The sequence below is a fragment of the Mauremys reevesii genome, linkage group 2 (genome assembly GCF_016161935.1).
Source record: "Mauremys reevesii isolate NIE-2019 linkage group 2, ASM1616193v1, whole genome shotgun sequence".
NCBI lineage: Eukaryota > Metazoa > Chordata > Testudines > Geoemydidae > Mauremys > Mauremys reevesii.
Window position 1 is genome coordinate 73162381 of NC_052624.1, and position 17036 is coordinate 73179416.

Genomic DNA, 17036 nt, shown 5'->3' on the forward strand with positions numbered 1-17036 from the left:
GCGGCTCTGAGCGGGACGGAGCTCAGGCCCCGCCGGCCACACGCTGCGGCTGTTCCGGCGAGGCGCTGAGGCTCCGGGTGAGGAGGGAGCCGGGGGTAAGAGGTTGGGGGCGGGGCGGAAGCGGGACCCGCCGCCGAAGTGCCCCGAAGACCCGCGGTGGGGGCCCCCTGCCGCCGAAGACCCGGGGCCCCCGGAATCCTCTGGGCGGCCCTGGCTAAACCACACGAAGTGTCTTTGTGTGTAGTAAATATCCACTAGTGCAGAAAATCTATTGCATTATGAATGCAGACCCTAGCTTATTTTGCACTAACACCCCTTTATAGAGAAGCCCGCTCCCTGATGAAATGATCTGTAGTTGTCGTTTTTTAATTAAACCATTTTTAATATGTAGTGATTAGGTTATTAGCCATAGGTTGTATACATGAATCACAAATCCTACTTTTGAGTAAAAAGGTATTTGTGTTCTGCTTCTATTACAAATAAGTATATTGTTCCATGGAACACAAGTTATCAAAATGGTTTAATTTAAGATAAGCAACTGTACAACTATAAATGTTGAGAAAATAGCAGCTGGTATCTAGGAAAAATGCAGTGGTTAGTGGGATTGTGATATCAGAAGTAGTTACTCGGCTTTGTCCTTCAGCCATAGTGGCATACTTCAGGTCTGAAAACAACATACTCTCCAGCAGAAGGCAGTGTTAGGGAGGAGACAGACATGCAAATTTAAGCTAAGTGCTATTGGAAAGAGGCAAATTCAAAATCAACTTGTGTATGGTCATTAAACTCAAACTGTAAAGAGTTATTAATGCTGCAGGTAGTATCTCAGTTCCGCAAATATTAACTTTTTTGATTAAGGTAGAAGTCACAATATTGTTTGTTTTTCTTGTAGCTATAATGATCCAGCATTTTATGAAGAATGCAAAATCGAATACTTGAAGCAAAGGGAAGAATTCAGAGCTACTGGAATTCCTGCTAAACAAAGACAACAGAAGCTTCCTACAAGCATGTAGCCAAATCCTAAAATGAAGTTTGGAAATTTACTTCAGTTATCGACATATGTTGATTTGATGGAGTAAGTAAGTTAATTGAATAAGCAGACTCAATTTGGTTTAAAAAAATAAATTTGTCTGAGGCAGGATTTGATTGAAATAAATGTAGCTCATGTTGTATTTTGTGTATTAGGAATAAACTCTTCTATGAATTAATCCAAAATAACTAGGATATATTTTTGACCTGCTCCAAGGGTTTGAGGAACTCTTTTGTGTAGCCTATTTTGAGTAAAAAGTTGTTAGACCAATCCATTCTTACTGAACGTTCTCCTGACTTACCCTCCCTCCACTAATATTCGAATTTAGATTTTTTTGTAATCAAAGGAAGACATTTTGCTTCTGTTTACCCAAGGTAATAAATTCCAGCTACTGTCTATTTAAAAGAACAATTTAAGGTGTGCCTTTACTTTCTCATTTAACATTGTTACAGCTGCTGTACAACACTGTGTATGTGTGAACCAGTTAGGCTTGAAAAAATATTCTGTACTTATCTTGGGAAAAGTGCCCTATCAGGAATTGTTCAAACACGATATTTTTAAAATTCTACTTGTGACTAATTTAACTCTGATCAAATGATTTTAATGTCTCTGTTTCTTATTACTCAGCTAAAGTGTGATGATGATATAGCTCACTACTGTAGAGATTATCATTAAAAGGAGTATGTAATATAATAACTAAAGGTTTAGTCAGGCCTACACAGAGCACTGGTAACTTTCTGCTCCTGAGAACATGCCATCTCAATCTTCATTACAGTCCCTTCTGCCCCATTCAATAGCTCGGGCCCCATTACTCATTACTTTAGAGTAGTTTTCTCTGCTTAGGAAGCTCACATCTTAAGGAAATCTCTTTCAGAGACAGAATGCAGCTGAGACACTGGCAGGAGCATAGTTTAAGGAAAAGGTACTCTCAGTGTAAGGTTTCTTTTTAGTGAAAGCTGGATTGTGAGAAAAGGCTTATGGGAAGAGAGGAAAAGAAACAAGAACATACTAGGCTAAAGAAGTCTCCAGAAGAGAAACAAGGCACAAAGTGTCATGGGAATTTTAACCATCACTTAAAGAAAAAGCAGACCATGCCCCAAACAAGATAATGCTAGGAGGTAAGAAAGGGTAGTAGAGAAGAGCAAACAACAGGCAGTAGGGTTTATTTTGAAGTTTGCATGATGGAATGAATGGTCCAGCCAGTAGAGGGCGGAGACTGGTAATCTGTCTCTTCCTGCCAGGCAGTGTTACTCCATTTCATTCGTTTTTAAACTCAGCATCTACGGCTGAAAGAGGTGTTAGCAGACCAAGATATTGCTTTATAGAATAAGAAAATGGCTGCCACAATCTGAAATTGGCCTCAGAAAAATTTAGATCAAGACCAAGAGCACTTCTGTCTTTTGAAGGGGAGAGGGTGCTTACTGAAGTATTAAAACAGATGCAGTTAGTTTAGTATCATTCCTCCCCTACCTTCCTGTTTCAAAAGAAGTGATAATGCTTATATCATTAAAAACCTAGTTTACACAATAGAATTGAGTTGCTGCACTTGCGAAATTATTGTGGATGGTGATAAGTAAGCAACCAAACGTGTATACGAAACAAAACTCTGGGTAAGGCAAGGGTCTAGTAAGAAACCAAGGAAATGGAAGTGATAGACAAAGCCAGAATTGTTTCTAGATGTTATATAGCATTTTCTGGCTTTGCTTACTGTTTGAAAGAAGCTGTCTCTTTAAAATGCTGTCTTGCACTTGGATTACTGTATCTGAAAAATCCAAGAAGGGAAAAAAAAAACCTACACAGGTGTGTTAGTTAAAAAGATAAAACTTGAAACTGTAGTGTCCTGTCTAAGCATTAAAGGGCAGTTTGGGGGTTGCTAAGTTTTGGGGAGTTTGTCTCTCCTGTAAATAATTTGCTTGTAACTTTATTTTGAAGAGAATACATTTCTTACAGCAGGAGACTTGCATGCACTGTTAAAACCAGTAAGTACGTTTCAGATGAACAAATTACTTGAGTATGCAAGGCTCAGGGAAGCTTCTACTGCTTTTCCCCCACTGAAGAGATTTGTTCAGTGATTTTTGTATTTAATTGTTGCCTGTCAGTACCTTTTATCACCACAATTGCTCCTGAATTATTGAAATGGAAAGTCTGCTTGGTCATGTGTGCCCTTGAAATTTGGAAATGTGAATATCTTAAATTATCGGCAGAAATTACAGTCCTATCCTTCTGAAGGCTATGCCTATTACCTGAATAATCAAGGACACCACCCTTTTGTCTCAGTGGCATTGAGACTACTCAAATCAATGGGGTGTAGGTGTACCCTCATGAACTGGGAAGCCTGAGAACATCTGCAGATAGGCAATACTTAATAGGTGTCACTGCCAGCTCTATCACTTTTTCTATTTTAACACTCTATTTTCAGTTGCCAAGTTAACTATATGCTAAGGTTTTCTACATTTGCTGTCTGCTGCAAGCAGATCTTTTGGGGAAGTTTCAGCAAAAGAAGACAAGCCATTTCTGAGGACAGGGAGAAGAGTTTTTTTTCCCAGTGTTAATTCCAGCCATTCCATTGGAGAAGGAATTTTAAGTTTAGCAGAAGGATGGCCTGGGAACTGATGCTTTTTACTGTCCCTCTGAAAATCTATCAAGATTTGGCCCAATTATAAGCTGCTGAAAATTACCATTTGCACATGCTCAATGAGCTCTTTAGAGGCTTGCTGCTAGTCTCGAGCAATTGACTCTTGATCATTCTTTTAAGGCCTGTGAGACTTAGCCTCAGCAGTCACCAAATGCACAGGAGTTCTACTAACCAGATGCCCTAGGCATGCTCCCAGGCCCCACTCAGCCTCCTGCATAGTAGGAGCTGGACCTTCAGGGGACACAGACACACTAGTAGCAGGAATTTCTCCCGCAGCCTAGCAGAAGATATCCCAAGCTGAAAGCCAAAAGATGACCTTCCATTCACTAGTTTTAATTCTGTGCAGTCCACGGTTCAGATGCAACAAGCCTTTCCACTCCTATGTATACCATTCTCCTTCTGTTTTACAGATATGGAACCTGAGCGGTTGTCCAAGCTCGCTGCTGGCAGAGCTGGCACTTGAATTGTTTCTATGCTGGCAAGCCCAAATCTCATTGATTGAGCTATGCTGATTGTTCCAAACCTTGGCTTGACTTCCCTGTCAACCACTAGACCCTTGCTTCATTTAGTGTCCAGGATGGGATGCGAGCTGGGCTCTGTTCCAGTGCAATGCACACGCAGCTTTAACTTAGGCATTTGCTAAGTTTTGGGCACTTTGCAACCTTAACGTTTTTAATGTATTGTTTTGTGTGTACCGGAATATATTTTATATAGCCACTCATAGAAATCATGTCACTATATCCACTAAAGTAGCTGTCTTTTATGAAAGAGGGTCAAACTCCCAATAGCACTGGCCCTCAGATAAAGATTTTTTTTTAGTACATGATTCACATCTTGCTTGCCCCAAATCCCTAATCAACTTAGCAGGTGTTTCACTCCATAGCTAAATATACTAGATCTACAGCAGAGCAGTAGTGTTAAAGCTGTGTAAGACCTTCCCACAAACTTTGATCAGCATTTGGAACAAGACTGTTCCCTACTTTATATTTAGGGGGAAAAGTATGATTTTAGTTTGTATTTGTACTATTCATTGAAAACAAAAAGGGACAATCAACTTAAAGGGACTTTTTAAAAAAAAATCTACTATCATTGCAACCACTACCAAACTTATTGTAACTAGAAGAGATGAAAAGAAAAAAATCTGTTCACTTTATACATTTGACAACCTGTTAGAGGAAGCTAGTTTTGGGGCTTCACTTCTTGTCCCTCCTTGGCCTGGATATTTCACACAGCAACAAGGGAGGAGAAAACCACAGTCAGTAGACTCAGGACATAAGCGACTTTCCAGATACTTAATATTGCAGTCAACTTGCTTTATGTTTAGGGCAGAATATTAACCATGTCTTTCCAAGAAAAGTTCAATAGTCTGTAACATTTTCATACCCCTTCCATCAAGGAGGAGTAGGGCTTTGAGTCACAGCAGTGTGCAGTTCACATGGGTCATGAAATTTAACAATTTGATTTTTCAAAATGTGTTTAAATTTATACAATTTACCCATTTTCAGAGGAATTTTTACTTTTCTGTGTTGTGGGGATTTTTGCTTTCTACCCCCACTTACACATTGATCAACTGGACTGAATTTTGATTTCTTATACAACCCCCTCCTTACCCCCCCCCCCCAAAAAAAAACCCTACAGCCATTCTTTACCCTTTGTGATGGCATTAGCATGCAATTTATGAGCATGTGCAATAAGAACCTTTGATTTTTGAAAATGGAAAAATTCTTCCAAGCCACAAAAAGCATGATTTAAATTGCTGCTCTTAGTCAAGATTTGATTGCAGACTTTAGTCCAACAAATGCCTTCCCACCTCAGAAACTGGCCAGTTCTCAAATGACTCCAAACCCAGAGCTTCTCTTTTCAAGGGTGATAGTAGAGCTGCTTGTTGCTATTAGTGGACTGCAAGTCCAGCCAATAGCAAGCCCCACCTTGTCTCCTCTGTCAGAATCTAGCAGTCCCCCTCATCGAGTGCTGCTTTTCCTTCCTCAGCACATACCTGTAGCAGAGGCCTAGGCCCAGGGACTTCCTGGCACAGAGAACAGAGCAGCTTCATGCTGAAGTGCAGCCTAGCTGTTTACAAAAAGGTGAAGAGTAGGACAAGATTGGAAAGGGGCACTTTTGGAAGAGGGGAGGGAGAATCTACCTTCATGTGCCCAGGAGGAGAATACTCCTCCTCCACATGTCAAAACAATCTGGAGGTGTACACTTCTCCTAAGGGCTAAGAAGGGACCTTGAATTCAATCTTTTATATTTTCACTGACCTATGCTCAGATTCAAATTCTTCCCCGTTTTGCACACAACCTAAAAATAAGGAATTTAGAGAGCAACAACAAAGGAAACACTGCGCTTGCCAAAGCCCACGGAGATTTATAAGTGAAGCCCATTTCAAACAAAAATAAATTTATTTAAAATTTTACACAACAGGATTCCTTCCTTGCATAATTCTAACTGTTAATCAGGTTGATGGCTGCTGAATACATTAAACTTACCAAAAATCTTTGTAATCAAGGGAGTAAACCCAGTAAATTACATTAGAACTAGATTCAATATAGTGCAGCCACATGAGAAATAGTTTCTGCTGCTTTGTTATTACACAGGTAGTTGGTTCTATCAGCTAAAGCCTAGTGACTTGGATTTGTTTTATGCATATTGGGGTTTGTTCTATTACTTTGCAAGAGCTTGTACTCCCTTGAGTCAGCCATGTTCATTGGTCAGAATAAATTCCAGCATCTGACACTATTTCCATTAATCACAGACAAACCAGTATACGTGAGCAAGATAACAGAAAGATAAAAACATATCTGGTGAAAGGTAGGCATATTATTTATGTATGCTGTTTGCTAATAAAATAGATGGTATCAGACATTCTTTTGACTTCAAGATAGACAAAAGTCCAATACATAAGAAAGAGATGGCTATCATATGAAGTACTGAATGCATGGGCGGGGGTGTGTGTGAAAGGAGTGAGTGGACCCACATAAGTTACGTAGTGCCCACATTTCATCACACTTTGTAATGCAGCCATATCAGTGATGTACTATAAGTCATAATTTTCCTACAGAAGTTACTGTTTTTTTTTTAATAGATTTTACTGCTTAACTGTTGTGAAATCCATTTTTTCTTTACATTGACCTTAAGGTAGACCAGTGAATTTGGATGCTTGTTCCCTGTATACAGAGAACAATTACCAGTACTAATCATTTTACTCCTAATTAAACTTTATATTCACTGAGAATATGAAATACCCAATGTTGAATTTTCCTTGTAAGTATTGTACATTTCAACCATTTCACTTTAAACCTGGTGTATGAAGCCAAATAGTTTTAAAAGTGCTCTTCCAAAGAGCAAGACTTAACTGACTAGAACAGTGGTTCTCAAACGGGGTGTCATGACCCCTCACGGGGTCATGAGCTGTCAGCCTTCAGCCCAAGCCCCGCTTTGCCTCCAGCATTTATAAGAGTGTTAAATATAAAAAAGTGTTTTTAATTTATATGGGGGGGGTCGTCTCACTCAGAGGCTTGCTGCGTGAAAGGGGTCACCAATACAGAAGTTCGAGAACCTCTGGGCTAGAAGCTTCCTTGGTTTAAAGAGAAATTGGTCTTTATACCAGTTAACCACATGCATCAGTATATGGACACTCAACTGTATAAAGTTGGCAAATTTATAATTTGAAACACTTTAGTTTTCTACACAACAGATGAAAAACCCCATCGATATGGCACAGTTGTGTATTCCGAACACTAATACTTAACATCCGAGCTGCTCAAGTTAAGGCTTCTGTTCTTGTGGCCAAAAAAAAAAAAAAATAAAATTGGTGGCCTTAGAAACCACACAGTTAAAGTGAAGATTGTGGTGATACACAAATGAGGCACACAAAGATCATTGCATTTTGGTTAGGGTGATTCTATAATTGATTCTATGATTCTATAGGCACCAGTGTGCGTAGAATGCAATTAATTTCCTTTGTCAGTGGAGACAAATAAAAACTATGTCCGTGAATTTCAGCTTTCAGCAGCATCTATTTATGGTCTTTAAATACTTACAGTAAGGCCAAAGAAAAGGTGCTGTCTAAACAGTGTATCCTAGCAGTTTTGGTTCATACATGTTACATAAACATGATTTTGGAAAAAACCCTATAAATCTCACCATTTCGTTCTGGCATATATCACATATTATAAATCCAGTGACTATCCTAAACCAGAGGGGGTAAAAATAACATTCCAATTCCATTCTTTACCTGAGCGTTTTATATCTGAAAGACACTTCTGTCAGAGGTAAGCTCACAGCTTTCAAGAAGTTTCTAACACAGGATACAAAATGCCTTTATGAGCAGTGTTATGTACATACAGCTAACTGAAATGCAGAGCTGGATTATTTTGATTTAGTCCAAGAGTTCAATATTCAGTCTGTGTAATATTTGCAAGTGTGTGTCATGTTCAATATAAGAGGACCAAGCATTTAGGGGCTGATTCTGATTTGCTTACACCTGTATTACCAGTATAGCTCCTTTGCTGTAAATCAGGACTAAATCAATGAGTGATCGAGCCCCCCCGTTCCCAAAATCTTAAAACAAGACAAAAGTAGTTAAGCTGAAATGTGGAAGTAACTACTTTTCTCTTTAAAAAATTCTAGTACTCAGGTACCTATTCAGAACCAGCCCCAGTCTCTCTCAGGAACTACTTAGCTCTTGTGCAGGCAGTTTTGATTACACTGATCCAGGTAATCTATTGGATAGTTTGACAAAGATGATTTATTTTTCATTTCCCAAAACATTGTCTCGCTAGGTTTTGGAGGGCTTGGGAATACCCAGGAATTATCTTCCAGAGAGCTCTTTCCATACGAGTTTTGTTCATGACAGGTTGTGCTGCCAATCGGGATGGGTCTCTCATCTGTCCATGACTGGAGATTTGCCTGTTCAGACAGGATTTTTACATCTCTTGGGAGAGGGGAAGCTATGGCATTGCAGAGAAGTTTGTCATTTTGTGAAAGAGAGGATTTTTTGTAGACTGCCCCAGAAGAAGTCAAATATAACTTTGTGAGGTTCTTCTCCACGTCTTCAACACATTGTACTGGTGCACTAGTAGAAGCTGAAGAGAGAAGACACATAAATTAAGAATTACATTTAGTTATCTAGAAGATAGTGTACATACATTCAGAAATATGCCTAGTGTAACAGGACAACTTTTCAGCTAATGGATCCCATATCCTCCTTCGGAGTGCTCATTAATCAGAGTTAAGACAAATTTTATTCAAATATATTTTGCAAGTTTCACCATAACTCATTAAAATAGCACTATCTCAAAAACCAAATCAACTCGTTCCCACATAGATGTAGGAGGGACTGGTGAATCTTTGGGAGTTTGGTAAGGCAAGTATAGAGTGCTGTACCTGGATGATCTAGTGGGCTCAGAAAGATCTATGATTCACAATGGTCCCTTCTGGCCTTGGAATCTCTGAATGTTGCTTGCTTGCAAAGAATCTATTTCATTGTCTCAGAATGAGCAGCCTCCTGCTGCTGCCAGTCCTGAACTCATCCTCAGTCCATGAAGCAATAGGGGGGGGAAGATGGCATGGAGCTTGCTGCTTCTCTGTTCAAGGGCCAGGTTTTAAACAGGCAGCAACTATCCAGAAGTGGGAATGGGACTGGCCACATGTTGGGTGAGTATGTGACAAGGAGTGGGCGGGGCTAAATTGCCCATACCACCTCTACTTCTCTTTAGCATTTCACTACAAATTTAATGAGGATTGTCACTTAGCTCCTACAAGTTAAGTTTCCTACAATAGCTATGAATCTAGAATACAAACTCTGGTTTACAAACACAACGCTCATAAGGGACAAACAGAAGAGTCAGTGCCCTCTCAGCAGGATGTAGTATCACCCTGCCAGGGAAAGTGAAAAAATGGTGACCAATTAGCAAATTTCAGTAAAAAGCACTTTCCAATGGCTGGTTGTCACATCCGGAAGATACAGTTAGGAAATTTGTGACTCACCCAATCTGTGCTGATAGGTGTAAAAAGCAGTGCTTGAGATGTAAGCTATTCATAGGTACAAGGACAAATGGCAACCACATACTGTAGTCCAAATGCTCTGAATACTGGAATTGGAGAAGCTTTAGGGCAGATGAAGTGCTATTCGGTTAGAAGTGTAGAAAGGGAATTGTATTATTACTCCTTGGATACTTCTAGTTAAACTGAACCTTCTATTGACAACCAAGCTATTAGTAGCATAGCTATTCATCTCAAAAATTGTGGGACAATGCAACCTGTCTATTGTCTGTGACCAACAATCTGCGTTATAACAAATTTCAAGGTCAGTATTTCTGATGTTCAACCTGAAAGTACTTTAACATCTCAATAAAATGACCCAAGTTTCTACACTCTAAAAGACTAAGATTATTTGACAAGAGAAGCACACAGGGCCACTCAGGCAGCCTTGTCCTACTATCGAGTAGTCAAATACACAACATATACTATCTGTTTGTTTTGTAGCAGTGGGTAGGCCCAATCAGGACTGGTGCCCTGTTGTACTAAGTGATCCCTGAGGAGCTTGCTGTATTTTGCTTATGAGCATGTGTATATTTTATATCTATCACACATATAGGGAGAGGAATACTCACATTGAAGGAAATGGCCTAATGAGAAGTAGATGAAATTGTAAGGATGAGAAATGGCATCCAAAAAACTCAGTGCACTTTATGATGATTGAGTCTCAGTGGGCTGAAGCTAGTTCAGGACAGAAACAAATGGCTGAAATATTGAGATAAATTCTGAGGAAAATTTTTGTTTCCACAGACAGAGGGCATTCGAAGTGACAGCAACAAAAGAGAAACCTTTCATTTCATCCTTCCTATGAGGCGGTGAGAGAACTGAATAGTAAACAGTATAAGCTGGTTGTAGTCAAGATTTGACCAACTGTATCAGCCAAGCAAGAACTCAAAACAAGAATGAACTTTGTCAATTTTTCTGAGATAGCAGCTTCCTTATTTAAGAACATTTTTGCTTCTAAACACAAACAGCAAAAGTGTGTCAATTCAGATAGCTTCCTACAGTGGATCTCTCTCAACATTTAAGAGTTATATAAATACCCAATTCATGTAAGGAGCTACAGCATTATATAGGCTTCAATCTTAAATTTGTTCGTGTTCTACTTACTATATGTTAAGGTACTGCAAAGCAGCAGAGAACACCCCAGTTTCTCATTGTTTTTCATCCATCATTACACTTAAAGATTTCCAAAATGCTTTAAGAAGAGATGAGTTGCTTTTTGTGAACAGTGTCTTGTATATGGATTAATGGAATCCACATACATGTTGCAATTCACATTCTGTTGGCAAGATTAACGTGTGGCATCAATTATTTTGAACTCTATAAATTGCTTACACTCTCGATTTCTCTGAGGAGTATGAACCACAGTGTTGAAAAGTAAAAGGCTTTCTGAAAAAAAAGAAAAGCCTCACTTCTGTTATAGAACAAACTTCAAGGTGCTCAAAAATGGAACTTACAATAGTGAGTAAAACACCATGGGAAGGGAAGGGAAAGGAAGTTTATTCTACCTCTGCCCATAATTTTTTGAACAAAATTCAATAGACCTTGACTCATGACTTTCTCCAAAAACATTCCAGATTCTACCAGCCTTTTCCTTAAAGTGCCTGCTTGGGAACATACTATTCTACATGTGTGAAACATTCTGAAAATACAGTGGTCCTTGTAAAAGAAAGCAATCACATTCTTTGCTGTTGTCACAGGTTTTCCCTTATATTAATTCACAGTCTAGTCACCTTTACATCACTATTTTACTTGCCCAATTTGTGACTCAAGTCAACCCTAAAATATACAAGGATATCATTTTAGAAGGTCCTGGAATATTTGGAAACATTTGTTAAAGTGAGGATCAGGTTTGTCTATTAGTTCTCTTAATTCTAGAAGTTTCTTTTATCATCATGACCCCTAAAAGCCAATTCATGTTTAGAAGATGAGGATTGCATGAACACAGTTAGTAGGCAAACTGATTTTCTCCCATTAATAGTCCAAGACCATCAAGGTTATACTCTGCATGTTAACAATACAGGTGCATCATAACTGCACTGCATTAATACAAGACACTGATGAATCAGTAAGCCAAGTCCAGCTTTAAGACTGGAAGCTTGCAACAAGAAATAAAGCCAGATGCTTATATGTGCCAATAAATGATTGTGGGCAAAGAAACCTACAAAATAAGCCTAGCAAAAATCCAGACCTCAACAGACCAATTTATGATGCCACTTTCTATATCCCTTGATGCACAACTCCACTACTGACTGCAGAAAATGCTGCTGCAATGAGTTTTCTGGAGGGGAAATGAATTGTTAGCACTTGTGCAGATGAGAGAAAGACAACAGCCACAGAACCACTACAGCACAGCAAATGCATACTTCCTTACACTACCATCATACACCCTGACCAGAACAGTCTTCTTAGGACTAGAGAATTATTCAGAGTCCAAGCAATCCTTGATTTCTCTTCTGAAATTGGATGTTAAATGTGTCACAGTGTACCTTTTCAATGTAGACAGACACGCATCCAGTGGGAACTGGACTGAAGCTACCAACTCATTTAATAGAATACCTCAGATAGTAATCATCAGTCACAGACCAGGACCAAAGTCAAACTGGTGCCCTAGAGGTTAATCCCATTATCAATTCCTTGAGTCATCCAATTCTGTATTGGCAAAGTGTTCCTCTAATATTTAGCCTTTTGGGTCCGTCATCTGAGCTCTCTGACCTGTCATATCTTATCAAAGAAGTGCACCATCAGTCACCAATCATCAAACATACTATAAACAAGTGACTATTGCTTATCCTATTTATTACCTACCCAGTGAAAAATAGGGATGTTACTACTCACTAACTGAACATTCTCTTCTTTAAAAAGAACAGGAGTACTTGTGGCACCTTAGAGACTAACATTTATGTGAGCATAAGCTTTCATGGGCTACAGCCCACTTCTTCGAATGCACAGAAGTGAACATATAGTGAGGAGATATATATACACATACAGGGAACATCAAAACAACCAACTCTAAGGGCTTGGCTACACTTACAAGTTGCAGCGCTGGTGGAGGCTTTCCAGCGCTGCAATTACACCCCGTCCACACTTGCAGGGCACAACCAGCGCTGCAACTCCCTGGTTGCAGCGCTGGCTGAAAACCCATCAGGGTTGGGGTATAAGGAGTGCAGCGCTGGTGATCCAGTGCTGCTCAGCAGGTGTGGACACTCACCAGCGCTTTAATTGGCCTCCAGGGAATAAGGAGTTATCCCAGAATTCCTGTTCAGCCACTCTGCTCATCAGTTTGCACTCTACTGCTCTTGCCTCAGGTGACCCGCCCTTTAAATGCCCCGGGAATTTTAAAAATCTCCTTCCTGTTTGCTGCAGCCAGGTGTGGAGTGCAATCAGTTAATCTTTACAGGTGACCATGCCTCCACGCGGCAAACGAGCCCCAGCATGGAGCACTGGCGAATTGCAGGACCTCATTAGTGTTTGGGGGGAGGAAGCTGTGCAGTCCCAGCTGCGCTCCAGCCGTAGGAATTACGATATCTTTGAGCAGGTATCAAGGTCCATGCTGGATAGGGGCCATGATCGGGACGCACTACAATGCAGGGTGAAAGTTAAAGAGCTGCGGAGTGCCTATTACAAAGCCTGCGAGGGTAATCACCGATCCGGAGCTGCCCCCACGACCTGCCGTTTTTACAGGGAGATGGACGCGATACTTGGGGGTGACCCCACTGCCAATCCCAGGACCACGATGGACACTTCTGAGCCGGGTGGGGGACAGGAGGAGGAGGAGGCGGCGGCGGCGGGGTGGGGGGAGGAAAACGCGAGTGAAGCTACTGGGATGGGGGAAGACGCACAGTCCCTGGAGGCATGCAGCCAGGAGCTCTTCTCAAGCCAGGAGGAAAGTACCCAATCGCAGCAGCCAGCAGTTGCAGAAGGACAAGCAGAGCAGCGGGTTACCGGTAAGCGGCTTTTATTTTCTGGGTGGAAATGTTTCTGGAGAGGAAAGGGGGTTAAGGCTGCATGCATGCCAGCCTAGATGTGGAATAGCCCATTGATGTGGTCTATCACGTCGCGGTAATCGTCTGCAGTAATCTCAGCAAAAGTTTCAGCCAGAGCGTGGGCAATATGCCTGCGCAGGTTTATAGGGAGAGCCACTGTTGTCCTTGTCCCAGTCAGGCTAACGCGTCCGCGCCACTGTGCCACGAGGGGTGGGGGGACCATTGCTGAACACAGGCAACCCGCACAGGGTCCAGGGCGGAATCCACATTGCTGTAGAAGAGCCTCCCGCTGTTCTCTAGTGACTCGCAGCAAGGAGATATCTTCCAGGATTAACTCCTGTGAAAAATGTTGGGAGACTCTTTAGTGAAGCTAGTGATAGAGATAGGGAGATAGTGAAGATCACCCCTGCATCTTCACTCAAACCCTCTATCACTGAAGCTTACCCAAAGCAACCAGCACCCCTCTATCACTCAAGCCCCACTTCTCCCTCTATAAGCACCCCTCGCTCACCATTTCGTGGCTTCTGCTGTGTTATGTGTGTGGTAAAAGAATGCTAAAGTGAGGGCTAAGAACTCCTTCAGTGTGTGGGAATTTCAGTCTGGAGATAATGAACACAATGCTTCCCTGTTAAATGTTGTCAATTCTGCCTTTCTAGTGACCTTGACTGCTGGACTGACCAGATGTACCACAGCACAGAAGCTGCAGAATTTGAGAAAAAATCCCCGAAAGAGCAAGGAAGACATGCTGAGAACTGTTATTGCTCACTCTGCTAGAGAGAGTAAAACCTTGCAGGAGTGGAGAGAAAAGGAAAGCATGATCCGCCAGAGACATTGGCGTAGAAACGCTGTGGCAAAGAGGAAAAGCACAAACCAACTGCTAGACATCCTGTCGCGCCAAGCGGACTCTCTCCAGGCTATCGTAGCCATGCAGGCAGAGCAGTCCCGTGCTGCCCCACAGCCCCCCCCCGTCCCAAAGCTTTTTGCCTTGTGCCCCAATGTCAGCTCAAACCCCCTTTCCCCAGCATCCAGGTTCTTACCACCACCAGCTGCCTCCAACACCTGTACGTTCACCAACCAGCCCTGATAACCCTTACCCTCTGCACTCAACCCCCATCACCATGCAGTTTATGCACCCTGAAGTGCACAGCACTCCAGACAGGACGTATGCAAACTTGTGACTGTGCAGTTCACCAACCCACACCCCTGCCCTCTTGTGTTCATGAAATGTGTGTGTCTGTCTGTCTGTCAAGGAAGTTTTTTTCTTTTCAATAAAACAATTCTTGGCTTTGAAAACAGTCTTTATTATAGCAGATATTGAAAGATACCTTAGCCCAGTAAAGAAACAGGCACTGCAAATCATTTTAGGGATAATAGAACAGTGTAAACAGTGCACTTCACTCCCATGCAAGGCAGCCAACATTACTGTTGGCTTTCAGCCTCAAATTCTTCCCTCAAGGCATCCCTAATCCTTGAAGCCCTGTGCTGGGCCTCTCTATTAGCCCTGCTCTCTGGCTGTGCATATTCAGCCTCCAGGACTTGAACCTCGGTGGTCCATGCCTCACTGAATGTTTCACCCTTCCCTTCACAAATATTATGAAGGGTACAGCAAGCGCATATAACCACGGGGATGCTGCTTTCCCCCAAGTCTAGCTTCCCATACAAGGACCGCCAGCGGGCTTTTAAACACCCAAAAGCACACTCCACAGTCATTCGGCACCGGCTCAGCCTGTAGTTGAACCGGTCCTTGCTCCTGTCAAGCTTCCCTGTATAGGGTTTCATGAGCCAAGGCAGTAACGGGTAAGCGGGGTCTCCAAGGATCACAATGGGCATTTCGACGTCCCCTACTGTGATCTTCCTGTCTGGGAAAAAAGTGCCTGCCTGCATCTTCCTGAACAGGCCACTGTTCCGAAAGATGCGTGCATCATGCACCTTTCCAGGCCAGCCTGTGTAAATGTCAATGAAACGCCCACAGTGATCCACAAGCGCCTGGAGAACCATAGAGAAATACCCCTTACGATTAACGTACTCTGATGCCAGGTGGGGGGGGGGGCAGAATAGGAATATGCGTCCCATCTATCGCCCCTCCACAGTTAGGGAAACCCATTTGTGCAAAGCCATCCACAATGTCCTGCACATTCCCCAGAGTCACGGTCTTTCTTAGCAGGATGCGATTAATTGCCTTGCAAACTTGCATCAACACGATTCCCACGGTCGACTTTCCCACTCCAAACTGGTTCCCGACCGACCGGTAGCTGTCTGGAGTTGCCAGCTTTCAGATTGCAATAGCCACCCGCTTTTCCACCGTCAGGGCAGCTCTCAATCTTGTGTCCTTGCGCCGCAGAGTGGGGGCGAGCTCAGCACACAGTCCCATGAAAGTGGCTTTTCTCATACAAAAGTTCTGCAGCCACTGCTCATCATCCCAGACTTCCATGACGATGTGATCCCACCACTCAGTGCTTGTTTCCTGAGCCCAAAAGCGGCGTTCCACGGTGCTGAGCATTTCCGTGAATGCCACAAGCACTGTAGTGTCACACGCGGCAGGCGAATCGATATCGATATCATCGTCAGACTCCTCACTGTCACTTTGGAGCTGAAGGAATAGCTCGACTGCCAAACGTGTTGTGCTGGCGACACTCATCAGCACAGTCCTCAGCAGCTCGGGCTCCATTTCCCACAGAAATCGCGATTCACACACAGAGCAGAAAGACACTCACAATGGCGCCAAACGTTGCCGGAAAGACAGAATGCTGGGATCTGAAGCGATGCACCACGGGGCGTTGGAACAGGAAGCGGAATGACCCACACACTTCCTTCCCCTTCCCACAATACTCAGCGCCAAAACGGAGCCAAAATGGGACGAGGTGCTCTGTGGGATAGCTGCCCACAATGCACCTCTCAATACAGCGCTGGAAAGTGCTGCAAGTGTGGCCACACTGCAGCGCTGGTAGCTGTCAGTGTGGCCACACTCCAGCGCTGGCCCTACACAGCTGCATGACCAGCGCTGTAACTCCCAGCGCTGCAACTTGTAAGTGTAGCCAAGCCCTAAGAGGCTAATTAAGATGAACTGTTGTCAGCACGAGAAAAAAAACTTTTGTAGTGATAATCAAGATAGCCAAGATAATCAAGGTAGTTAAACTGTCTTAAATGGGCTATCTTGATTATCTTGGCTATCTTGATTATCACTACAAAAGTTTTTTTTCTCGTGCTGACAACAGTTCATCTTAATTAGCCTCTTAGAGTTGGTTGGGCAACTCCCACCTTTTCACGTTCTCTGTACGTATATATGGGCTTGGCTACACTGGAGAGTTGCAGCGCTGGTGATGGGTTTACAGTGCTGCAACTT

At 42.4% G+C, this 17036-nt stretch overlaps 2 protein-coding genes and 1 long non-coding RNA gene across 7 annotated transcripts in view; 2 read left to right on the top strand and 1 right to left on the bottom strand.

Moving 5' to 3' along the window:
• Positions 1–3185, top strand: part of CMC1 (C-X9-C motif containing 1) — a 71965-nt gene extending 68780 nt beyond the window's left edge. Inside the window, exon 4 of the mRNA XM_039527115.1 lies at positions 890–3185. Within this exon, the coding sequence (XP_039383049.1) occupies positions 890–1010 (121 nt within the window). The 3' untranslated portion in view covers positions 1011–3185. The remainder of the gene's footprint in view (positions 1–889) is intronic.
• A 3547-nt stretch (positions 3186–6732) lies between these two features.
• Positions 6733–17036, bottom strand: part of AZI2 (5-azacytidine induced 2) — a 68475-nt gene continuing 58171 nt past the window's right edge. For all 5 annotated transcript variants that reach the window (XM_039527100.1, XM_039527099.1, XM_039527097.1 and 2 more), the window contains one exon: positions 6733–8749. In XM_039527100.1, coding sequence (XP_039383034.1) covers positions 8343–8749 — 407 coding nt within the window. In that variant the 3' untranslated portion in view covers positions 6733–8342. The remainder of the gene's footprint in view (positions 8750–17036) is intronic.
• LOC120399140 lies at positions 9150–10794 on the top strand. The gene is made up of 2 exons (XR_005594978.1): positions 9150–9320; positions 10455–10794. It is a non-coding gene; the product is annotated as an uncharacterized LOC120399140 (long non-coding RNA).